General features: G+C 29.6%; 3 protein-coding genes and 1 long non-coding RNA gene across 6 annotated transcripts in view; 3 read left to right on the top strand and 1 right to left on the bottom strand.

Annotated features, from left to right (window-relative positions):
• Positions 1-1220: 1220 nt before the first annotated feature.
• On the top strand, positions 1221-2044 carry Atox1 (Antioxidant 1 copper chaperone). The gene is made up of 2 exons (XM_088202286.1): positions 1221-1325; positions 1686-2044. Exons 1-2 carry the CDS (start codon positions 1317-1319, stop codon positions 1896-1898), a joined length of 222 nt encoding a protein of 73 aa, XP_088058412.1. The 5' UTR covers positions 1221-1316; the 3' UTR covers positions 1899-2044.
• Positions 2045-3578: 1534 nt separating this feature from the next.
• Positions 3579-5131, top strand: mdlc (RING finger protein mdlc). Its single transcript, XM_088201610.1, has 7 exons — positions 3579-3688; positions 3804-3949; positions 4021-4182; positions 4252-4379; positions 4448-4509; positions 4662-4842; positions 4909-5131. Exons 1-7 carry the CDS (start codon positions 3592-3594, stop codon positions 5075-5077), a joined length of 945 nt encoding a protein of 314 aa, XP_088057736.1. The 5' UTR covers positions 3579-3591; the 3' UTR covers positions 5078-5131.
• Positions 5132-6782: 1651 nt separating this feature from the next.
• Positions 6783-22681, bottom strand: LOC148227047 (uncharacterized). Of its 3 annotated transcripts, none has more exons than XR_015812042.1 (4): positions 22554-22681; positions 22235-22336; positions 8063-8352; positions 6783-7977 (listed from the first exon to the last, which is right to left on the bottom strand). It is a non-coding gene; the product is annotated as an uncharacterized LOC148227047 (long non-coding RNA). The 3 variants fall into 3 exon arrangements; XR_015812041.1 differs by having other exon boundaries at positions 22406-22554; XR_015812043.1 differs by lacking the exons at positions 6783-7977; positions 8063-8352 and adding an exon at positions 20655-20983.
• LOC148227046 (uncharacterized) overlaps positions 22682-26800 on the top strand; it is a 66924-nt gene continuing 62805 nt past the window's right edge. Inside the window, exon 1 of the mRNA XM_088202593.1 lies at positions 22682-23013. Coding sequence (XP_088058719.1) covers positions 22988-23013 — 26 coding nt within the window. The 5' untranslated portion in view covers positions 22682-22987. The remainder of the gene's footprint in view (positions 23014-26800) is intronic.

The raw sequence follows: 26800 nt of genomic DNA, 5'->3' as shown, positions 1-26800 counted from the left end.
TATAGAACAAAGTATTTATTTAAATGCACATATCTTTTAAAATAATTCCCTGTTAAATAGCACCCTTAATAAATTTCTATTGAATTTGGAAATGCTTTTTATTATTCTTATTTCAGTTGATCATCAGATTTTCCTAACTCTTAGTTTTGGGACGTGATCGTAGCGAGATAGCCGCAAGAACTTGCAAAAATCAATTGCTTTGGACTTTCTCAGTTTCTCTCTCCACTGCTCAAATAAATAACACAGGCCATAAAATGTGTATTTTTTATTCATCGTACGCAGATAGTCTAACTATATATTTATTGGAAAACAAATAATCTGGTTATACCCTAAATCATTACATTAGCCAGATGAACGAGAAACGAAAGGGGTGTGAATTGCTATTAATTCGCAATTACGCTGTGAGGAATATTGGCTTTCATTGTACTATTTATAAGGTTTTAAGGTCTGAGAACCCTAGGGGTGTGGCTCCGTAGCCAGTAAGACTCATCTCGGCTAAGTTCGTTGGTCAGCTTGGTCCATTATATTTAATTAAAATGACGGCCGTCACCAAAAGTAAAAAATATATAATTAAATGATTTTTTTATTTTAAAAAATCGAGAATCTCAATTACGTTATGTTATAGTAAGGGCTTATGTATTTATTTTATTATGGCCAAAATTTACCGGCACTATGGTAGCACTGATGTAAAGGCGGCATATTTTTTTGGTGGACTTCAACGGATATACAAAGACGGTAGTGCCTCGTCCACCATTCACATTCATAAATAACATGTAAATTAAACTATATCCTAATAAAATACTACTGTAGCAGCTCAATCTGTCTTATTGTCACCCGTCAAACAAATTATGAAATATATTTAGCAATTGTAATATATATAAACCCACTTGAATATTGCTGATTTTCTCTTTTTGAATAATAGTGTAATCATATGAGATGAATAATTAAATATTTAATTATGTAAAGAGTAGAGAAAAGGGGGGAGGGGGTAAAACAAAATTGTGTTTTTAGCAAATAACTACAAGGTTATGAAAAATATATTTTGGAAAAATCCAATTGGGTTTAAATTATTAATTTGACACGCAAAGCGTTTTGCACACTTTAACTGTATTATATTTTTAAATAATATTAATTTTTTTGTATAAAATCTATTTATGGCATTTATAATGCAATTGCATTAAGCGATCATAATGTTAATATTAATGTTTAGAACATTTTATATTTTGTTCACTGGCAGCACTAGTATCAATTCATTGAAGCTGTCAAATTCTAAAGCATTTCTTGCTTGATTTTCTTTGGATAAAAATCCGCAAACAATGTCTCAGGTTTGTATTTTTTCATTTTAAATGTATAAAATAAAAAATATAATATAATATAAGTTCAAAAATGGAATTTAATACCATTTGTAGATTACTTCTTAATGCTTTATTTAGTTATGCTAGTACATTATAAAAATTCATTTGTTATAACCAAAGATCAATTATATTATAAATAAGTTGTATACCTTGCAATTATATAAATAGTAAAATAATATGTTTAAAAGGCTTGAGACTTAAAATACTAGTGTATTTGTGACCTTTGAATTGGTACTGATAATTTGTCATATCAAATTGTGTTAGAATGACAAACTGCTGTGTGATTTATTAACGATAACGATTATTAGTGAAGTTTTTTATACTGTTTAGGTACATATTTTCACCGTTGCGATGACATGCGAAGGATGCTCGAACGCCGTCAACAGGGTATTGACTAAACTATCAACTTCTGGTGGAGTAGACTCATTTGATATTAATCTTCAGGAGAAAAAGGTCACAATTACATCTTCCCTCGGTTCAGAGAAGTTGCATGAAACTTTAAAGAAGACCGGAAAGGACGTTACCTATGTTGGGACATTGTGAATATTTTTAATATACCTTATGAAAATTGCAGCTCAATTTTATTAATTAAATAAATTTTATGTAATATGTAATTGTTTAAATACTTTTATACCTACTGGATTTTATTTGTTTTAAATATTATAAATAAATAATATGTGATACAAAAACGTTCAATTTTATTAATCATTAATGATGTATGAGTGGTAAGTAAGTTAAGTCCTGCGACAGCCTTCTGGCTTATCGAAGAAACAAATTTCCTGTCTAACATCTTCTCTGCTTCTTCGACCAATCATGGATTGTTTGCTGAGTCTCCATTCTTATCTTATAATATTGTTATAATTCTTGGTGGTATTCTTTATTGTTTCTTTTTGCGCAACAGTAAAAGCAAGTGTAAAGTAGTAAATACTCGCTCTAAAAGCATCAATTGCGCCATATAAGAAATGTTAGTGTCATAACAAAAAAAAATGTGCATAAGGGGTCCATTCACTTATGACTATTAACGTCTAATTCTGCTGTCGAATATTGTATAATCTAATTGTGTAAATCTATCATAATTATAACGCCATGATTCAAGGTAAATGCTACATAAAAAAATCACCAACGTTTCTTGGATTATTTAGCAAACTTTTATCTCATAAAGATGTATTTAAACAATAACGCTTTCTATATATTTTTTATCAGAAATAAGCAATAGGATTTGGCAAAAATTTATACAATAATCTCGCAAACTGTAATAGTTCACCATCTTCACCGAGACTTGTAAGAGTTTTCCTATGATTTCACATTATATTGCAAGTTATGGTATTTATGTAAAACTAAGCGTCACATGCTTTAAATCGACTTCAAAATATTAGTTTCATGGATATATTTACTTTTTAGTGTAGTTAAGCCCGCAAGCACGATTGTAAAATATGCAAACAAAATCTTTAAGAATATCAGCAATTTATAAGTATAATGTTCAAATACTTCCGAATGCAAATTCTGCACTATTTTTAAAAGAAAATAACATTTTTAGCTTTATATTGTTGTATTTAATACACGGCTAACGGCCGGGATGAAGTAGCAGCGCCTCGTGCATCAAAGTTGTCATCCGATAGATCGTAGAGCTGCAATTCCGCTCGATGGAATATATTGGAAACTATCCACGTGTGTGAATAAACGCGTTAAAATGTATACGCTGATTTTCACTGGTATATCAAAGCCCTTCCCAAAAGAATTAAGGTTGCAAGTGAAAATTAAGAACGATAACTTTCCGCGAGGAGAGAAGTTAAAAGAGTGCCTCATAATATAAAATTTAGTCATTTTCGTTTCGTTATTGGAGATGTGATAAGGTTTGTCGTTTATGATATCTGACGACTGGCAAATATATACACACATATAATTTTTTTGCAAGTCTTTCGTTGTAAGTGTTAATCCAATTACAGCTGTAACAGATGTATAGAAGACACCAAACTGAAATCACTTTTCATGACCTAGCTCGATTTTATTTTAATTATTCATCAAGCTTCGTGAAATTAGAAAAATCTCATCTAATATTGGAGTTCTAATTAAATAATAATTATTAGGGGTTTTGTGTTTTATTCTGTGTAAGGCCGTAAGTAAATTTGTCGGAGCCGGCCCTGTTTTATCAGAGTATTAAAATTATTATTTATATTGATACGATAAAAAGTCATGGCCGCAAAATCGATTTCTAAGACTACTGTCATCGAAAAAGATGGCGGACGACGCTGGCTGTGGCACAACTTTTAAGAAAAGAACATTCAAAGGACGCGGACAAGGCCGCAAGCGAAAGAATTCTAGCTCCAGTGAAGGTTTTACAAATATTTATATATCTTTAACACATGATTAATAATCGAAACTATCAAAATCAACACGAACATTAAATTTTAAGGTTATGTTTCATTGGAGGAAATTTCTTTTATATAGAGAGCGACAGTAGCGATGAAGCGAAAGGCGCAGTTAATTTTCCGCAACGCAAGCAAAAAAAACAAAATCCAAACATACAGTCGACGAGCAAGAGTGCCGTCAAAAATAAAATTGGACAGAATTCCAGTGACGATGAAGACCATGGAGTAAATTTTTTTTTTTATTTCTTTTATCCAACTGTAGTTTTTATATTTATACTACTTGATGTGTGTTTTAGGTTGGCGTGAGCTATAAATCTAAAGGCACGGAACTTTCACGAGGAGATCAAAATGCTACAGCAACGTATGAACTCGACACTGAACGCGATAAGGACGCTCAAGCTATATTTGAAAGAGCTATGGCTGTAAATAAAGAACTGGAAGGACAAGCTGACGATAAAGTAATTACATGCGTTTTAAAGTTATACATATAATCGATAGCAATAATAATATATATTTTTACATTTTAGATTTACAGAGGTATCAATAATTACGCTATGTATTATAAGAAGAAAGATACGGCTGCCGGAAATGCGAGTTCGGGACTTGTGAGGAAAGGTCCGATAAGAGCGCCGGCTAATTTGAGAGCTACTGTCAGGTTTGTATTTAAAAATATGTATAAATGTTATTTATTGTATGTTTAAAATATGTTTTTAAATGTTTTAGATGGGATTATCAACCAGATATATGTAAAGATTATAAAGAAACTGGATATTGCGGATTTGGAGGTAATTATAATTTTCTATCTATTATTAGATCATCCTATTGTATTCAGTAGCAAAAGTATAAGCTACGAAGAGAACATCCTCGGTTCATACAGTGTTAATTAAAAAAATGACTTAAATTGCTTATTTTATTTGCAATTATATTTATATTTCAGACAGTTGTAAGTTTTTGCACGACAGAGGAGATTACAAACACGGTTGGCAGTTGGAACGACAAGAACAAGAAAGTGGACACAATTCAGACGACGGTCGCTATGAAATACACAGTGATGAAGAGCACCTGCCCTTTAAATGCTTTATTTGCAGACAGAGTTTCAAAGACCCCGTTGTTACCAAGTTGGTATAAAACATAATATTTCGATTCATAAAAAAAAAATATAATAAAATAATAATTCATTTTAGATGCAAGCATTACTTTTGCGAACAATGTGCTTTAAAGAACTATAAGAAAACTACGAGATGCTACATTTGCAACGCTCAAACTAACGGAATGTTCAATCCTGCTAAAGAATTGATGGATCGATTAGGAGAAGAAGAAAAGGATAGTTCTAGCGATAATGATGATGATTGATTTTTATTTTATTATGTAAATTTAATTTGATCAATAAACAAAGCATTATAATTATTTGGAAATATCTTTCATTTTTAATAATAATATACAAAATATTTCAATGTCATGTGAATGTATTGAGTATGATTAAATTTAATGTAGAATCATTTTCGTAAATGATGCGCCATTAACAGAAAAATGATTCTTTCTAAAATTTGTTTAAAAGCTGTGACAAATTGAGAGAGAATTAAGCAGACGTCCTAATCGTCCTTAATTATGTAAATTGTTCTGAACATGGAGTGATTCATTATTTTGTTTGTGAATTAGAGATCATTTTAGGTCTTATTAAAGTGTACGAAGTACATACATGAGAGAGGTATTGAGAATTAAAGACCTTAGATCAGCGGCTTCCAATCTTTATGCTACGCCTCCCCGAAAAAAAAATTTATTTTGCGCCTCCGTACCTTTTATTTTTTAAATAGATATAATAACATAGAAACGTTTTAAACAATAAAAACTACAATTAACAGAGTAATAACATATACGTACAATCCGTCCAAGATGTGGGCGCTCATCGACACAGTATTGGGGAGAAATATAGGGTGACAATGTGAAATCACACGTTCAATTAATTTTTCCTTTTTTTAATTAAATTTTTGAGAAAAATGTAAAATGTCATTTTCTTACTAATTTTGTTTATTTATATACATATTTAACGCAAAAACATTATGGTAGTTTTGGAATCACTCTCCAGGTTAAATATCTGTTTTATATAATATTCAATAAAAATACCAATATAATATTACAGGAATTGCTTTATTGATTACAAAGTTACACAACATGACAATAATTTATAGTAAAAATATAACACATTATAATTTTAAATTCAATTTTTAAAGTATGGTCACCCTTTTAAAACAGCCCTGATTTAGTATTTGTAATGTTCTCATATCGGTGTAAGCAAATCGCGGAAAACTGTATATGTATGCATGCATGCATACATGCACCCTTATTTCCAACACAACGATGATGAGCATTAACATCTTGGATGGACTATGCATGTACATTTATTTTTATATTAAATTCTTATTAATTATCTATTAGTAGTTACATACAAATTTCGCTGCACGGCTAGGTTTAAATCAGGCGGTCTTGTATATATATATATATATATATTTTTTAAATTGTATATAAATAGTAAATTCCGAATCCTATATTAACCCTATTGTTTTTCAATTTCTATAGTAGTTCTGAAGTAGTGATTATTTATATAATTATAATTCCAATCGATCATCACAGATTAGGTTTTCCTAGAGTTTCCTTATCATACGGAGGAATATTGTGATGAATGATTAAAATAAAATCGAGCTAGGTCGTACTTAGTACTGAAATAATAGTTTATAATTAATAAAATATATATTACTGATTTTTGTCTGGTGTTACACTACTGACTAACATAGTCGTTGATTGTGTTTAAGCCGCTGTAATGCATTGGACTAACACCTGTCTTGTTGCAATGTAAGAAAATTTGATAAACATTTATTTTTGTATTGAATTTTTTGCACATCGCGACTTGCATACAAAGTGTTTGTAGTTTCTTCAGTAAAGTTAATATACAGCTGGCAACTCATGAGGCGCAGCGTCACCTAGCTCTCTCGACAGCCAGCGCTGCAACCACACGCCCATCTTCGCGCATTAACAAGAAGCTATTTTCCATTATGTTGCCGAAACATGTTTTAAATATAGTTCGATATGTATCAGTAAAATGCGAGTATCAAACAATTTTTGAAATAAAAAATGAGCATCTGTATACATATATACTATATTTTAACGATTTACCGAAGTTGTCCTAGGGGAAGCTGATATAATATGGATTAAAAATAATTTCAGATCTGTTTGAAAGATGCTTGATTTTATTCTCTTTTTTAGGACAGTGGGATTTTATCAATTATAACCCGTTCTCATTTAGGATAGAAGCAAACGATGTTAATTCATCATGTGCGCCATCCAGATGGCTCTGATAACCTCCGGATAGCTTCCCAGGCTGACCGGCTTATCATCGGAACGGCAGATTTCCTTATTCGGAGGTACAGTTAGTTATAAAGAGCCGCCGGTAGTAGTGCTTCCTTATTTATGGCAACGAAGGCGAATGTTGAATGCTCGATGGGAATTTACACCAATCGGTCAATGATTAAAATATGAAGAAAAATGTAACAAACATATATAGTACAAATTGCATATCAAATTAGATGAACTAAAATTTATTTAGAGTGGGATGATTTCGTTGAACTATCGAATAAGCACATTTTGCTCCGACATTTTTTGACCTGGATCCTACTAATTTATCTAAATAGTTTTAGTCCACATATAGTTAAATATATAGCAGGCTACGTTGTAAAATCAATAGTTAAAATAATATAATGTGAAACTTGTTGTGATTTTTTATTTTGCAAAAACAATAGTTTTCTTAGTTGCTTATTAATCGACTTGAAACACAAGTTAGGATTAATCCTTTGTGCTCGTAAGTCGACAATGTGTGGACATTGTATTCCAAGCGTTGCACTCGTACGTCGACAACACTTTGAATGCATGTATTGGCTTTGTGTACAAGGAAATTTTGCCAATTTAAATTTATTAATGTTAAAAAAACTTCTGTTAAATACATTTCAGTAGTATTGAATATTTAATTCATGCAAATAACTCAATAATCTTAAATTTACGAGTGTAAGTTTATTGTAAATTTTTTCATCGGAATATCGGATAAGAAACATATATGTGTGATGATACGAGTACGGTCCTGTTGGGTAACAGTTCAGGCTTTCGACGCTTAATTCAAATTGGCGCTGCAAACGGGCTTAATTTTTATATGCGTATTTGTAAGGAACGGCCGTTTTAGATAATTCTCTGTTCTGTGGGAAAATCTGTCATGATAAGCAAAATTTTAATAAAAAATTAAATAATTGTTTAGTAGTGTATATGTATATCATCTTATTACTATCTACCTACATAATTATTACGATGCTAAGTGTTTTCAAATTGTCTCGAATTTCTTATTTAAGTTTATTTGATCTATTTTATCCATACACATACATTATACCTAAGTCGTTTTATTTCCATCGACCTTCAACGCGGAAGTGTTATATTTTCTCGGTAATTTGATCAAACCGTTGACCGTTGCCTATTTGGTGCAATAACTGCCTGACCATTCCTTGCGCCAGATTTCGCTCAAAAGGCAACGACGGGTTCAGGAATTATCGAGTCGTCACGTGTATCGCGGTCATAGATGGACGTGGTTACTGTAAAGTGAGATTTATATATTAATATTGATTGGTAGTAACTGTCTTGAAGCTACCTACTGGTTTTTAAACTACGTGCCGATTGCCAATGATACACCTAAGCAATTTGTAAAAATAAAAAAAAACTAGCAAGCATTCGGAATTTCCAGTAAATCTTTTACGCACTTCGATCGGGTAATCCCATATTCCTGATTTCTCGGAGAAAACACTGAGATAATTCTACGAATTTTTGTAGGTCTGCAGTAGAATTTGTTGCAGAAGAGATTATAGCGCACTTAAAAAATATTTGCAATTATGTATATATATATTAGCTCTCATTATCTTAATTATCTACGTAAAAAAGACGATTATTTTTAAAACCAAAAAAGCATATTAACCACAATTTTACATTACACTCTTGAATTTGACTAGAAAAAGTATTATTTATTAAATACTATTAATCTAAATAAAATATAAAGCAGAAACGACGTTTTTGATTCTAAATCAAAAATTTTCAGGTTATCCCTTAAAGAAAATCTAAAAAACAGTCTCGAATTAGGGTATTCAATTACTCGTAGATTTTAACTATTCGAAGATTGAATAAAAAATGGATGAAGTAATCGAACATTAAAATATATTCGTTTTTTATTTTTTGGTTTTTACAGATATTAATTTATTCAACCAATTAAATGCCTATAAATATTATTTAATTAAAAATAATTATTGGTTAGTAATAATTAGAGATCAGAGAGAGAGAGAGAGCGTCAAAAAGAAAATGTTTAAATTATTATTTTGCATACTTTTTGATCAGGGTCGTCACTTCAGCTTTTTCAAATCATCAGATTTAAGATCAGCTGCGATTGAATTAATTAAAAAAAAATGATAGAACATTTTAAATTTATAATTTTATCGAATTTTATATATCGAATTTACATAAAGATCGGATCCATATTGACGTTTTTTGTGCAGATTTGCATATAAATTAAATAACTAGAAATAAATCAACCGCGATCAAATTGTTATACTGATTGAACTATAATCTTTACGTCTTAAACAACGAATACAAAAACTTAAAATGAACTTCACAAAAAAATTGCGACGCACACATGTTTATGACGTTGATAAATGTTTCGTTAAAATGAACGAATTCTGCGAATTTCGGTCATAATATATACAAGCAATACACATTCTATTCACAAATTTTTTTCGAAAGCTTAAAGCATTTTTTGTGTATCATTGTCTCGTATTTCGAAACAAAATAACGGTGCATCCGCGCATCAATACCATAGATTTTGGAGCGGCACTAGTCACTCGGATATATTGAGAGAAAAAACATGTGTTGCACAAGTATAGAAAAAGATATTTTTTTTATTTCATTTGAGATAGTACAAACGAATATTTTATGAATCAATTATTCGAATATTTATTTAGTTGAAAATCGGGAAAATATTTCGAATAATCAAATACTCGATTGAGAACCATATTACAAATCTATCCCAAAAATATTTTTTGATATATCATTTCAGTGAAGTCATATCGGAATACATTTTCAGTGGAAGATATACATTTTTATAATATTTATTTACATGCGATGTATATATATCGCAGTGAATATATGATAGCTATATGGATATTATAATATAATATATTAATAATATATACCGATATTACTATGGACTTCTGATATAAGAGGGTTGATTAAAATGAATTCAAACCAAATTTTGTCAATAGAAGGGCGCAAAAACAATTATCATTCTCGGGAACAAGCGTTCCCACTACGACGGCAACGTCCATTTTACGGTCGACATAAACGTCTATCCGAGCAGGTAATTTGAATAACCATAGACGCATACTCTAATTGATAATACGCATCCGCAGAGACGTCGTACAATGCGCACCGAATAAGTTGTTTCTGCTGTGGAGCGCAGTATTGAGGAGGACTCGAATGAGTCGATTCCCAATCGTGCAAAGCAATTTAAGCTGTGTTCATCCACTTTATGGAAGATTCTGCGGAAACATCTTGGTTTACGAGCTTACAAGATCCAGCTCGTGCAAGAATTTAAGCCGCTTGACCATTGTGTGCGTCTAACTTTCTGCAAATGGGCCGAAAACGAGATTGGTCTTGATTCTAATTTTCACCACTGAATTTCGTTCGGTGATAAGGCTTATTTCTGGTTGAATGGCTACGTCAACAAGTAATCTTGCCGCATTTGGAGTGAAGAAAATTTACAAGCCATTATAACTAGTAAATCTCAATTAAACTTTACTTTGTAATTCCTACAATGCACAAGTATAGCAATATTCAGAAGATAATAAAAGCGATATAATATCTTATAGTATCAAAAGGCGAGACGGACGAGTTTGGACGTTTTCTAATTAACGACATTAGCTGGCGTTTTGCATGATCATCGATGATTAATCATAGTGGCAAACTGGTTACCACTGTTCGTGCTGTGGATGAACATCGCGAGACTTCTACGGACATGGGTGGAGTTTATGTACTACGGCGGAGGGATTGGCTCCAAATTTATTATAGCCGATAACAATTTCGGAACGGCGTCCAAATCGACGCTAATTTAACGCTGGACCAGCAGCAGATTCTTCAATGTAGTGGATCTATCGATGAGCAGTGGTTCTAAAGATATGCATCAAATTTATTTTTCAATACGATTATTTCAATAATATTAAGAGTTTTACAGACATACTAATTTTATAAAATATACATGTTACTGGTTTATAACCATTATCATGTCAACAATTAGTTACTAGCTTAAATTTTTTGGTTATAATTTAAGGGAAAATATTAAAAAAAAACTCTTACAACTTAAGCGAAAAAATTCCAATAAATTTAGTGATAATTTGAGTACATTTCATTGGAAAACTGGAATTATTGATATGTTGTTTTTATCCTCTAAGGTCTTGCCATTTTAAAAAGTCATGAGTCAGTTTGTTTATTAAAGTTTTTATTTGCGGAGATTTTTTTTGCTACTACTTTCTCATTTTATTTTTAATTTTATTTAATTTAAGATTAATGATATTTTAGCTTGTTCGATTACGGCTGTTAAATAATTAATATCATCGTCGATAATTTTAGGATACGTTGGGGAATAGTTCTGTCGCTCACTATACGCGGCTCGACAATACTCTTGAAACCCTTCCAACCAGCATTGTAATAATCGAAGACAAAAAACAACAATGATTTTTGTTTTTATATTGCTTTTATTCAATCACAGTAGAGAAGCAGTTTTTTTAACTGATCCATAAAAATACGATAAAACTATAAATAAAGCAGCTATGACTTAAATGATTAAATTTGATGAAATCAAATAATTCAATTTTTAAAATTAATCTAAATAGTATACACTTAAATTTTCTGTCTTAATTTTTTCTGAAACTTTGAATATGACTAGATGCAATAAAACTATCAAGTATATTGCTCTTGTATTAAATTTTCATTGTGGAGAGTATGTTGACAGAATTATAGTATGTGTTTTTTATACTTAAAATCTTAAATTATATATTATTTTTTATATATTCAGGCAAAACGTTAGCTATCAAGTCTTTTCGCCACATAGTGGTTATGGCATTAAACATCCTCATCTGCAATTCGACAGAATTGGCTCGAACGTGGTGAGAAACGGAATCACAGCAGCGGAGAAAAGCCACGACACTGCATAGACTCATCACAGAAACATGCCACAACTGCTCCATAAAATCACAGCCGGCAATAATACAACTTGACACGCCAGTTATCGACTTCCAAGACGTGCCATTTTAACTTCACCGCTTGATAGTGGTATCTAAATTTCTTTATATATGAGGTGATTTATGTATGTTTTTAAAATAAATTATTTACAACTTTTTCGGGGTCTATTTTGGTTGCAAAAAACCGGAAATCGAATCTGTCTTAGGCACTCAGTTCTTGTTTAGTAGTCGTATAAGGATCAGAAGTTTTAGCCCATTATCAGCTACAAGCATTACCTAGTTGGGATTTTGCTTTATAGCATATTGTGCGGATTGATGCTGGGATCAAGCTTTTATCTGGGCTATCGCGAGTGACAGCCGCAGTCTTACAGCTATGATTTAAGTATTTTTTAATCAATGTTTTATTAAACTGCACCAAGTTCAATTACCATTTGCTTATTCCTAAAATAATAGTAGTGTCCGGTATTTTTGTAAGATTAAAAAAATACCGCTTAAATTACTGATTTTTAAGGTTAAGATTAAAATAATAATAAATAGTCAATAACTATGTAATAAGCTTTATGCCAAGGAACTGGTATGTAAATAATAGAAACCGTAAATTATTTAAAAATAAATATAACAACAAACGTCACGAACAATTACCATAAGATTAGAAAACATTTAGGAATGATAAGTTAAACCGACTACAACAATTTTTTTTTTTTTTTTTTTTTTATTTATTTATTAACGTAATTCCGCATGAGTATAAAATTACTCATTCTACGGTTACATTTTATTACAGTTTTATGTTAAATATGAAAAATAAAAACTTATACATTAGAAAGTATAATAAACATATTTAAACTCTTATCAAAATAATAAGTATAACAAATTATAAGAATGTACATACACATATACATACATTCATACATATGCATATATACATATAAATATACAAACATAAACATATACACACATTTTTTTTTTTTTTTTAAAGTTCGATGAATTTTTTTAAAAAATATTTTCTTATTTCTTTAAAGTTATTTCTGGTTGATATTGGTAAATCATTATATGTTTTAAAAGCTATATATTTTAAAGAATTTGTTCCAAACTTTACTGAAAATGGTTGAGGGATGTGTAGATCATATGCAGATCTAATTTCATATTTGTGTTGTTCTTTTCTAATTTTAAATTTAGTATTTATAGTTGATTTTCCCTCTAACGTTTTTTTTGTTATCATTATTAATTCATACTTTGGAAGGATAGTTATAGGTAAAATTTTTGTTTTCATATATATGTCTTTTGTGTGAGTATCAAACGGTAAATTCAATAAATTTTTTATGGCACTATTTTGAATCACCTGAAGTGATTTTATTTTAAATTTACTTGTAAACCCCCAGACGCAAGACATATATGTTAGATGACTATGAATGTGTGAAAAATAAATGCTTAATCTAGTTTTATATGATAAAATATTTTGAAACCTGTATAAAATTTTTGACATTGGTAAAATTTTTTTTATTATATAATCAATATGATTATAAAAATTTAAATCTTTATCCAACAGCAGACCTAAGAATCTTATATTATCACTTTTTGTAATTAGAGAGTTATTTACATTAAGAGAAATATTAATATCATCATTAAATATCATATAATTTGTTTTTTTTTCATTAATTGTTAATTTGTTTAATCTCATCCATTCAATAATATGGATCAAATCATTCTGCATGTTGTTTTGCATGTCTTTATATGTTTTAGAGTTATATATTAACACTGTATCATCAGCATACAGTTGAATCCTTCCTGTAAGTTTACATAGAGTTAAATCATTTATGTACAAATTAAATAGTAATGGACCTAAAATAGAACCCTGTGGAATTCCACACTTGACCACCTCATATTCACTTTGTATACCATTTATTACTACTACTTGTTGTCTATTATTTAAATAGCTTCTTAATAAATTTAGTGTTGGTCCAACTATTCCAATATGGTTTAATTTCTTTAATAATATGTTATGATCTACTGTATCAAAAGCTTTTTTTAAATCTATAAATATTGCTGAAGTTTTATTTTTATCATTAAGGTGTTGTTGTATTTCATTAATTAAATCAAAAGCAGCGTATTTTGTATTGGATTTGCTTCTAAATCCATATTGTAAATGAGATAAAAAATGTATACTTTTTAAAAATTCATTAATTCTATTAGCTATAATTGATTCAAATATTTTTGATATGATTGGTAGAATAGATATAATTTGAGTTTGGTTGAGAACCACAGAGTGCCCAAGGCTTAAGATTGTTAAAATACATAATAAAATTACATATGCGATCGTAAATATGTAGTGATTTTCGATGAGGCGCCTCAAAGGTAGATCATAAATGTTTACTTTTAAAATACGGACAGTAAAAAAATTAATTTTCTAATATACATTTTTTTTATTTTTTGCTGTAATTACAGACATGTAAAATTTTATTAAAATATATATTTACATACAAATAAAGTAAGCTATTTGACTGCCATAACCACATTGACGCGAAAAGACTTATGATAGCTCACTTTTTGCCTGAATAAATAAAAGATAAAATATAATTTAAAATTTTTGGTAGAAATAATACATATAATTATAATGACAACATACTCCCCACCATGAAAATTTAATGCAAAAACAATAATAAGATATACAGGAAAGATAAATCCTATTGCCAATGCTATTTATAATAACGAAAAATACCCTTTATTATTGAAAAAAGTTCAGTTTTGACTTTTAAAAGTTTTTTTAAATTTCATTATATAAGGAATTTAAATCGGAAACCGTTTTTTATATTACATTATATCCCTACGATACCAAGTTGTATGTTGCTTAGCTTTTCTTCAAACTAATAAAGGACACTGTTGACAAAAAGCTAATATCAAAAAATTGCAGTTTTGAGTTCCGGAAAGTCTTTGAGAATCATAATCGCATCCTCTTTTGCTACACATTAGAACCAGGACGATCGCTATTTAGCTCCTTAATACATTGGCATTGCACATTGATCTAATTAATGTCAGCTACGAGGAGCTGGTCTTGTTCGTATATTTTATTTTTATTATTTTATGTTTTTTTTCTATTTTTTTGTATGCTGATAATATGTACTATGTATTGTTTTTACGACCAACGTGACACACTGGTCGTGATGGTCTTTATTCAATTTTAAAAAATAAATAAATAAAATCTGAATGCCACCGAAAGAAAATCACTTTAAATTCATTAAACTTTAGCCTGAAGCTCGCGTCAAATTGACACCATCAAAGTCAAAAGAAAAGTTTGCGAATCTTTCGACTTCAATTGTCAGATTTGGTCCAGTCAAGTCACTTTTAGTCACAGTGGGCTTATTTGAGCTTCGCAACGAAACGGAATATGTGTATATATTATATATAAGATTTATTGTTTCTGTTAAAGTGTAATTTTCGGCCAAGAAAGCAACTGTAAAAATATGTATTTTATTTTTGTAATTTACACTAAAATAAACAATTATACTAAACATTGATAATTTTTAAAATTTATAAATGTATAATACTTTTGCGTCCACAGATTAGAGACTTTCAACTTTTATTAAAAACATTATAAAGGTTTTTAGAAAAAAAATCTGTATAATAATTTTGAAATGTTTTTTGACAATATATTTTTTTCTATAATTAACATCATTCATGCTTTTAAAAATATTTTATTACAATAATCGATTTTTGAGATTGTTGTTTTGAAAAAAAAATTTAATCCAGAGATAAGTAACCTTTCCACTTCGACCGTCAGATTTTGTCTAATCACGTCATTATGTTGAGTCACAATGTAATTAAAAATATTATAAACGTATTGGCAGATGTACTTAAAAAATAACATACCGTTATCTTTTGGAAGTTCAGCATGAAAATAATATCTTCGAAAACAAATCTGTATAATAATTCAGTATAACTATTTTTTTCCGCAAAGATAAGATAATTTAAAAAAAAAAATTTATTACAATAATCGTTTTTCGACATACTTATTTTAGCAAAATACCTTAATCCAGCCAGGCAGTTATCTTGAGATACCATTAGTCACTTTTACAGCTTTTAACTTTTACTTAAAATTAAAAGCACATAGTGCGTTTTGATATTAATATTTCTATTTTGAGTATTGATAAATTTGAAAGTTCTAGTTTATGAGATCATAAAATTAGTGCATAGTTTTGCTTCACTTGATTCCAGCTGTTCATAAATTCATGTAATATTTTTCAACGATCCTATACGCCATAAAACTACCTAAAAAATCAATCAACCAAAATCGCCATCAAGTTAATCACATTCGAATGGGGCAATTTCAAAAACAAATCTTCATAAACAAACATTACGGCCTGCTATGGTTATTAAATTACTAACTTTAGTATTTATCGTCGACAAGAAGTAAACCCCACAACTACTATGATGCGGGTAGAATATTTTACCCTTGGGCAGACGAATACGTTTATTCCAACCGAAGGGAATCTGTTCTACTTTTTTTTTCCATCTCCATCCCAAAGATCAATTGTGTTCTTTTTAATATAATTCAACGTCAATCGAATGCCAAAGATGCCCAAGAACCAGTTCCAGATACATTCTTTTGAATCCCAAAAATTAAAAGTCCTGTCGCGTAGCAGAATCAATTGGACCAATAACATTGCAATGTCAGTTTCTTCTCGAAGCGATTCGCATGCTAATTGGAAGTTTTCACGCCACTGCATTTATAATAAATATATATATATACATGTATAGCTTAGATATTTAAAAAAAATATATATAAAAACGATTGATATAACTAGTGTTTTTAAATCACGCCACACAAGATGGCGTGTTTATAGAAAAATGCTTTGTGGATAATGAACGTATAAACGAATGAAAAAAACTGTATCTGTCTTATTGTCGTGTTTTAACATAAATTGATTTGCTTCACGTCTTTTATCAAATAAAAGTTATGCGGATTAACCTCAGGTATATGAGCATGTGGGATAAATGTTCATCATTGTTTAATACTAATAAACAATATTATGCGTATAGAATGTGCTAATCGGACTATATCACATTAGAATAAATTATAGTAAAATCCTCAAGCTTTTGATGCGATAAATCGCTCTTTAACCATGTGAAAATGTAATAAAGTAACCATAAGTACTCATATTTTATAAAATAAATGTTAGCTGAAGAACATAAATCGATTATTTATATTTAATTAGTTATAGTTAGTGTATCGCTACCCTACACATTAAACTAAATTAATTATACCTTAAAATTTAGTTTAACTTCCATTAAATATATTGTTTTTGAGCATATTATTTAATTGGTAAAATCATTACATATATAAAAATACTGCAAATAAATTAATAATAAATTATGTTTGTATTCCTACAATTTTTTTGTTGGTTTCATTTGATTGATTTTTTAACTACTAACAAAACCATACAGTTTGTTGTTAAAGCCTTAAGTGAAATCTCAGTATAGCGAAGCTCACGAGATCGAAAATAAATCGTTATATTGAATGTAAGGAATATGAAATATTTTTATTTTATTTTTAATTAACAGATTATGACAGCATCAAAATAACCTCTTACAAAATAGATCGTTTTTTGTACATTTTTTTTTAGGATAATGTAATGAACACAATAAAATTTGTTAAAAAAATGTTTTATAAATAAAGTTTGAGGGTTAGCGAAACACCTTCAATGTCGCTTGTGAACACATCCGGCACACACCAAGTCAAGGACGAACTGAATTCAGAGAAATATTGTTTCAAGTTGTAACATTATTCTTAAATTTGGATCAAAATATTTCGTTATACTGAGATCGGTCTTCGTTACAATGAAAGTTTTTCGGGGATAAATTCAAGATTTGTTATACTTGGAATTTCATTATTTCGGTATTCGTTACAAAGAGATATTTCGCTGTATATATAATAAATATATACTTTTATGTCAACTATGCTCAAGCCTTTGATAAGATGACTTAAATTATTTAGTGTTAAAAAATCAGTATCATAATCATCAGGCCCATACACGTGATGGTCGGAGATTTGGGTGGATTTTGACTATTTGAAAATGCACACAAATAAAAGAACAAGGACTGACAATTTAGTATTGCTTCCTCTGTTTTTGTATAATATACAAAAAACGGAGGAAGCAATACGAATGCTAAAGCAACAATTTTGCTGACAAAACGAGACCACTACATAGGAGCCAATAATACATGGAAGTGGAAGCTTTTACATTAAATTTATAACCGCTGCTGGCTTATAACATATTATTAAACATCTATTTGTTTTCAATTAAACAGTAGTTATTTAACTACTGTTCAATTATATTAATAAAAAATGTATTTTACTTGGTTTGAAACACGTTTTCTCAGTATCCTGAAACCTAAAGGCAGATACGATTTAATTACTCTATCTTTACAATTATATTTCAACACGTTTCAAGCTGTGGGGGTGGGAATAAAAAAGCAAAATATGATAAATAGCACGACATCTTCATTCGCAGCTTCTCTGGCAATTTGCACACGTGTCTAGCGCATCTCCAGATATTAATTGGAGACCTTGAAACGTTCTAGAACATATACATTTCGCAATTACCCAGCCAGCCTAGAGGTATGCTAGTATCCCGTCGATTTGTTGCATTACATTATACAACTTAATTCAACGATAATAACTCGGTCATTGTGAGCAATCTTTCAAAACTAAAACCACCCGCTAATTCGACATGATTAAAACGAATTATGGATAATGACGTGATATTATTATGGTGATGCGCTTTTTTATGGTGATACTGATACATTACGATATATGTAGATGGCAAATGATTATAATTTAATCGGAAAATTGATCAAGGTGCTTTGATTAAAATAGGAAATTTATATCGATTATGAAGTATCATCTTCTAGGAATTGTGACTAGAATAACTTTTTCAATTATCATTCGATTTGATGTGTTTCATAATTACGGCGTACAATACTTACTTACGCTGTACCTAGAGCAAAAATAAGATAATTTGATTTACATTTAAATTACACGCAGTCTTAAAATTTCATTACGTAAATGAATCTAAGTTTTTAAGTTATCTGGAGACCAAAATGTGATTATAGTGGAAAGCCTGCTTGGCTAAAGTACCTTCTGGTTCTCTGTGGTGACTTTGTAAGCTCCACTGGTAGTGAGATCAAGATTTTAACTGAAATTTTAAAGGTCAGATGTGAGAATGCAAGTGCCTGATCTGTGGCGGTGATCCATATTTTTATTTTTTATTACAAATAATGATGTTCCATATGATATGACTTATCATATCATATGTCAATGTCAAATTTTACGAAACGAAATTTTTAGAACCACATTTCTCACTTTATAAATTTAATGGCATCCCTGCCCATTGCGTTACAGATTTTTTAATTTCTATTGTCGCATTATGAGTTAAAAATCATAAAGCACTACACTCTGCATGCCTGCACTACACTCTCTGGAAGTTGGGCAAGGTTGGCCAAGGACGGAGAATATAGTGGGTTACTTCCGTAGAGTTCGGTTCTGCCCGCTCTAAAATCTCTCGGAAGTTGTCCGAGGTTACCGAGAACGGAAGGTAAAGTGGAGGTAATTTAGTCGACTTCGCCAGCTTCGGACGCTTCCGAACATTGTCGGCAAACGGACCGAAGTCGGAGCTGCTCTTTTGAGCGCGAGCGGTGAGATACTTTCCCATTCGCTCTCTTGCGTGTTAAGTGACGAGAGTAAGAGAGATAACAATATGTTTTTTCGCAAACTGAGATAGAACGAGTAACTCGGTTCAATTTCAATATGCGCGTAGGCGTCCTATGTCAATACGCACGACGAGCGCTGCATCGTGGTCACGTGGTTAATTTATAATACCAGATGCTTATCGGGGACTTCAACAGACACTTACTGACATCTTTGAATATTTTAGGGCACCAAAAGGGATTAATATGTTTGATAGTATATTCTTCTAACAGAAATCGTTATTATATATTTTTTTTCATATAAAATTAAATAATTAAAAAATAATTAGTGGTACTTGATTTTGTTAAAAAAAATCGTTTCAACCATCCTTATGTATTTTCCTAGATCGGTTTAAATAAATGGCACACCAGAACGAATTCTTATTTAGAATCGATGGCGACAAATTCAAGGATAGTCACAGATGTGGTGTTCGTATTCTGAAGTATAATTTTTATGCCTTATGGCATTTTGCAAAAGCCGATAAAGATTTTGCGTAAATTGAATATTTACGACCGAAAACTTTTCACTGATATTATATTGGTGAGTGCCCACACAAACTTTTATAATTACCAGTAGCGTAATTTTAATAATATGACAATTTAAAAATTGCGATTATTTGGCACATTTTTCGATCACGCGCAAATATGCCAGCTGTACGTGACAGCAGCCGCCGTGCGGACGTCGTTCACGGCCGCCGTCCGGACGGCATATGAAATTTGTGGCAGTGTGGCCACTACTCGGAAGTCGACGACCTCGGCCGACTTCAGTTGAACTTCGGTTCGGACAACTTCCAGAGAGTGTAGTGCAAGCATATGAGATTATTTTATTTTCGCTGATATTGTTGATTTAGGGTTAAAAAAATATCGAAACAAAAACATCCCGTTACTATATAGTATCATTTATACGACTACTGTTAACAAAACCAAAATTATAGTTAATTTATAAAAAGTTACATATTTTTCCATATGTAAAAAAATCGCAAAACCCTAATATATTTATTGCTTTTGTGATGTTTTTATAATTTATAATATTGTTAAACAATCTATTAGATAATATAATATATTATTCAACTCACTATAATGAGTTATAAAATTTAACTGTATGAGTATTCACCAGTGCGTCGTAACATTAACAATCAGAGCATTTGCATAGAGCGTGAGAAATTAATCAATCAACGCATCTTGATTTGTCAACTTATTTACGCTTCTGTAACAATACAAAAATATTAAATTGCATTCGTTAGTTTTTATTAATTTATAATAATAGTGAAAGCAATTGGTATATGAGGGTACTTTTTCGAGATGATAAATCACGTGAAAGTTATTCTCCAGAGGATGCCGAAAAACATTTATGTCGAAACGTCGTGAGAATTGGACTTATGAAATATCGAAAAACGATTATTGTACAATTAATTTAGTATTGTTACTACGTTAAAACAAATTTAGTATATTACTTTTAAAACTATATTTATTAATATTGTTATCAGTCTTGCAAAAGCATTTTTTGAAAATATAAAAACAGCATCAAATTTTGTTACCGTGTTTCTGTTTAATACAAAAAAAATTTATAGATCATATAGAAGTAGTTTTCTTTTTGCATAATGTGAAATGTTTATTTACAAAAGTTTAGTTTGTAAATTTGCTTCTTTATTGTTATGATGCATGTTATGTTGCCACATGTGAGAAAATGGCCATTCCCCTGCGTATAAATAACATAATAAATTCATATACTATATCGCATTCGCTAGTCAACGTGTCCAAAATGCATATGCATATTTTCTAACTGCGCGTTCCAGACGAACTGTTTGAGTGGGTGGCGCTCAACCATTGGAGGGTTTATAATGATTTTAGAAAATATAAAATAAAATGTTAATCCTCACAGTAAAACTATTAAAAACTTTCATATAAGTATACATAAAGTAATACATTGTGATAAAGCATAGAAAACTATTTTCTTAGAAAGAAAATGCATGGGCAAAAAAGTTGAAATATCTATTAAAATAAATTATAAAATAAACTTTTTGGTTTTGTTGAAAAATCTAAAAGAAATCAACATAACAGTAATACATATATTGCTGCCTTAGGGGATTTTACATATTAAATTGTGTTAAGTCTCTATGTAATATAATTAGTTAATAAAAAAATTGATGGAATTTTATATTGTGCATTCTTCCCAAAAGCATTATGAACATTCATGTTTATGGTACGTTGAGGAAGCCATCCCCAGCTACAGCCTAGGACGACGTTTCAAATTGTGTTTTTTATAACTTATATCCATGAGCTTCATCTAATAAACATTTTGTTAAAAAATATGAATACACTACAAAAATACATCAATGTTAATGTGAGATATTGAACCATGTGGAGTAACTTCGTAGCCAGTTAGACACAGATGGAATCTAGTTAGAGTTTTATTAGATTATATTTAAATATGTTGCGACAGACGATAAATGGTTACCTTAAAATCAGGGATGATTTTATGTGAAAATCAATTGGTCATTCAAGAGCAAGCGAAACGAGATTAGTCCATGGATTTTAGCATCTTTCTTGAATCATTAGCCTATATATAAGATGAGGTATATTAGAACCATATTTTAAAATATAAAAATACTACGTTTCAAAATATAACCGTATTTTTTTTCTATCGACTTTCCGAACTATTTTAATAAATTTTTGCTTCTACCGTGATTTTTCCAGTACATTTAACGATAAGCACGCGGAATACAGTACAATAAACAACATTGTATCGATAACTAACCGCTCATTGTCTAACACACCTTATTAACACGCGTGACGATAATGCGCTCTGATAATTCAGGGTTGCCAGGTTGTCGATCCCCGACTTGCGGGCGAAATGCACGAGATTACGTGCAGCGGCGGGTACGTGTGTCATGTTAGTTATAACGTGGTCGATGTTAACCGCTACGCACCGACCGCTTCAGTCGCATTCTCATCTCGAACTCTATTCGCGGCGGACGCTGCACTGGCCGTCTAGCGCGCGCTTCGGACCGAACGTCAAACGTCACATTTCAATTTTTTGGCCGTAACGCGACAAAATTCGCGCGATCGCGGGGAAATATCGAACTGTTCATTTTTTTGTTTCGTTAAATATAGTAATAATTAATCATTTGAAAAATATTATAAACAATACAGTGCTGGAAGAGTAACTTCTCACGCATTTCCGCCTCCAGCGTCACACAGACGGAACGAAATGATGGTCTGCAACAATTTTCTCAGGTATTGTTGGAAAAATATTAATTGATAAATTAATTTGATGCAATAGGAGGGATTGAGAAATAAATAAAGGCGTTCCTTAAATCGGTTCGTTTGTGCGGAAAAATCTAAACAATCGAATGAATAATGAAATTGTGTAAAAAAATACATTATTATTATTTAGGGTTGTCTTATAAAAAGATTTTACGATATCTTTGACGATGTAATACATATATTCAAAAGGAAAATCAAAACCTTTCGTTGCTTTTAAGTTGAAGAGAATTCTGAAATTCTGAAAGAATTCAAATAATTTCATATTTGATATTTTTACTATAGTATTATTTATTTCTATGATATAGTCGTTTAGAGTCAAAATATCGAATTAAAAAAAAAACAATCACAGCAATTCCAACCAAATTTTACGTTAACATAAGTCAATCGTACATATTATGATTCTTAATTTCTAACTGTATTCAATGTAAAAATATATATGTATACATTAGATTATAATTGATTAAAACTACAATAAATAGAATATTTCTTGATAATATTTTTTTTGATTTAACAATAATATACATATATATTTTTTTGGTAATACCCATAAAATTCTCAACTACAGTGATAGATATATTAAACTTATAATTTTAAAACAATTTCTTGAATTTTTATCTTTCATACTCTATTTAATTATACTATAAAGTAATACATGCATAAGATGTTCTATTAAAAGTATTTAAATAATAGCTATATATATCCATCTTGTTTTAAAATGGCTTCTATAAAATATTGTAAAAAAATCCTAGAAAAAAAATTAGCGTAGGCGAAATATTTTATAATATTATAGAAATAAAAATTATATTTTTTTGTCATGATGATTTACTCTATATAAAAACTTTTCTAAAAAACTGATCTTATAAATATTTTAGTTATACTTGCTATTCAAATTGATCTACCACCTTGTTATAAAATGGAAGCTATTAAAAATATATTAAAAAAATCATAGCACTATTAGTAAAATTCTTAGAAAAAAAAGAAAGAAGAGAATAAATGTTTTAAAATTTAGTTAAAACAAAATAAAAATATCGATTTTTTATTGTATATAATACATGTATGGAATGTTACAATTTTCCACAATCAGATTTCTCTAAAACATTTCTCAAAAATTAACCTCGTAAATATTTTAGTTATATTTGTTAGCCAAATTGATTTGCCATCTTGTTGTGAAATAGCAACTATTAAAAAAAAATGAAAAACCATAACTCCGTTAGTGGAATAAATATTTTAAAATTGAAATCAAAACAAAATAAAATTAAAAATATTGATTTCTATTTTTTTATTGTATAAAGTACTTGTATATACGATAACATTTAGTTTTAATCAGATTTCTTTCAAAGTTTTCTGAAAAACTGATTCTATTAATCTCAGATTGATCTGCAATCTTGTTTTAAAATGGCAACTATTAAAAAAATAAAACAATCATAACTTGAAACAAGATAAAAATATCGGTATGAATTTTTTTATTGTATATAATTTATATGTACATACAAACATATAGGATGTTGCAATATTTGTGACAACGATAAAACTTTTAATTTTATTCTGATTTTTCTAAAACTTTTTTAAGAAATTGACCTCATAAATATATTTTTTGTCTGACTAATGTGACATTTTATTAAAAAATGCAGGTAATAAAAGAAACAAAGTCATAGCTATAAAATATAGTCATAATATACATAAATTTTGTTAATTAAAATTTGACATAAAAAAAAAAAAATTGCATTCACTTAGCAAAATATTTTTTTAGTATAATTTTATAAATTCAATGTAGCGAAAGTTATAAAATATTAGAATATATTTTATCGTGAGATTTAAAATTCAAGTATGATCTCCGTGCATATTGGGTAATAAGGGAAACATCTCAAACAATAAAAGTTAAGTCAGAAACACACATTTAAAATTTAAAGGTGCATTGTTGTAGCTTTCTAAATATTTATATCCATCGACGCATTGTTCGATAACCGGTTTACCGGTATATTGCATTGTGTCAATGACCAAAAATCATAACTCACGCCGCGGTTGAAAGATGAAAGTGCAGCGATGCAACTAAGATGACTTATACCACAAGATTCTGGATGATTGTCCGTTTACCAGTTATAATTTCGAGAAATTTTCCTCTTTCGCACCAAGTTCGTCGAACTTGGTGCGAAATAGTAAATTTTATAAAACTGGTTCGTTGACTCATATTATATGTCTAATTGACTATATAATGACAATGACTAAAATATGACAGATATAGGTAAATGGGACGTGGGAACTTGCGACACAAATCTGTCAAAAATTATTGTGTTTGACAAGAAAATTCCATGGAAATTCCACGAGTCTGCTTTGATTGTTAAAAAAACAGTTTAATTGTGTAAGCCTCGTTTTTAATACATAAAAATAAATTATATTTCTCTACAGTCTATATTTTATTCATTGTATATCTACAGTTGATTAATTCACGATATCAAAATACTTAATACAACGTAGCAGTTTATTGTAAATTAAATAAACTTGCGATTTTATTTCCTTTTAAGTCGTACTGAAAACATATATGATAGGAACTTTAAAACATGTGTAAAGTACGATACTTTACGATAGTTCTAAGGTTGCTGATTTTATAACCAGTTTTTAATATGAATCAATAAACATTTTTAATGTAACATAAATATTTATATTAATGAATTATTATTTTAACGTATAACATTTTTTTTTTCTCAGTGGTATCGAATTTCAAGTTTGTATATATTTTTAACCATAATATTTGCACACTGCACTATTTATTATAATCAAAATCACTTAAGCCTGAGTTTTCATTGATTTTTCAATGGATTTATTAATAGTACTGAATTATTCAGAACGAAACGGATGTGTGTATAATACAATATCTTAATAAGATTAGCTCAATTACCCTTCCTGACAGTTCAAACGGAGAGGATCCTATTATTTTATTATTGCATAATCGTAAGCATGTATAATATGCTTATGAGACATACTATCTATACAGAAACGAATATAGGTACATATATACACACAGAATCTTTCGCAAACGATCAGATGATTCGCAATTTTTTATGTAGTACAATGAAAATTAATCTAAAATACTCGTCTATATAATATTCTGAAAAATATAAAAAAAATAACACAGGGCTACTTTTTAAAATTAAAAATGCCTCACCATTAAGATAGCTACACAAAAATCTAATTAGTATTTAAAATAGCATAACATTTTTTATTTATATTATAAATATTTGATTTTTAAAGCCTTTTATGTGAATTAAAAATTTTTAGGATGCAGTCTATACAGTCCTCATAAAACATTCTAGAGTACCGCAGGACATACATGCGACAATCGCTAGCTCATAATATTTATTAAACACAGTTGACTTAAAAATGTTTTTGAGTATTCGCATAAGTGCGGATTCGCCTTGTTTACAAAAAGACGTGGAGTTGCTATGGAAGTGGTGTTTGACAATCGGTTGTCACTTTATTAGATTTAGAACAGATTTCTCAGATTTTGACGATAAAAAATTGATAACTTTAAAGTTGTGTTATGCATACACTTCATATTTTTTCATCACAATATTTTTATTTTTTTAAATTAAAATTATTTAGGTGTAGCTAAATAATTAGCTACAGTTTTTTATGAATAAACATATATAAATATATATCTTACAGCTAATAATTTTCGTGCAAAAAATTGACTATAAATTAAAATTAGATGAAAAATTTACAAGACCTTACTATTATTATAAATGAATCTTTTCGAGTT

The sequence above is a fragment of the Plectrocnemia conspersa genome, unplaced genomic scaffold (genome assembly GCF_051122295.1).
Source record: "Plectrocnemia conspersa isolate PC_06_02 unplaced genomic scaffold, ASM5112229v1 ptg000013l, whole genome shotgun sequence".
Lineage (NCBI taxonomy): Eukaryota > Metazoa > Arthropoda > Insecta > Trichoptera > Polycentropodidae > Plectrocnemia > Plectrocnemia conspersa.
The sequence above is the reverse complement of the archived record's forward strand: the minus strand, read 5'-3'. Positions and strand labels throughout refer to the sequence as shown.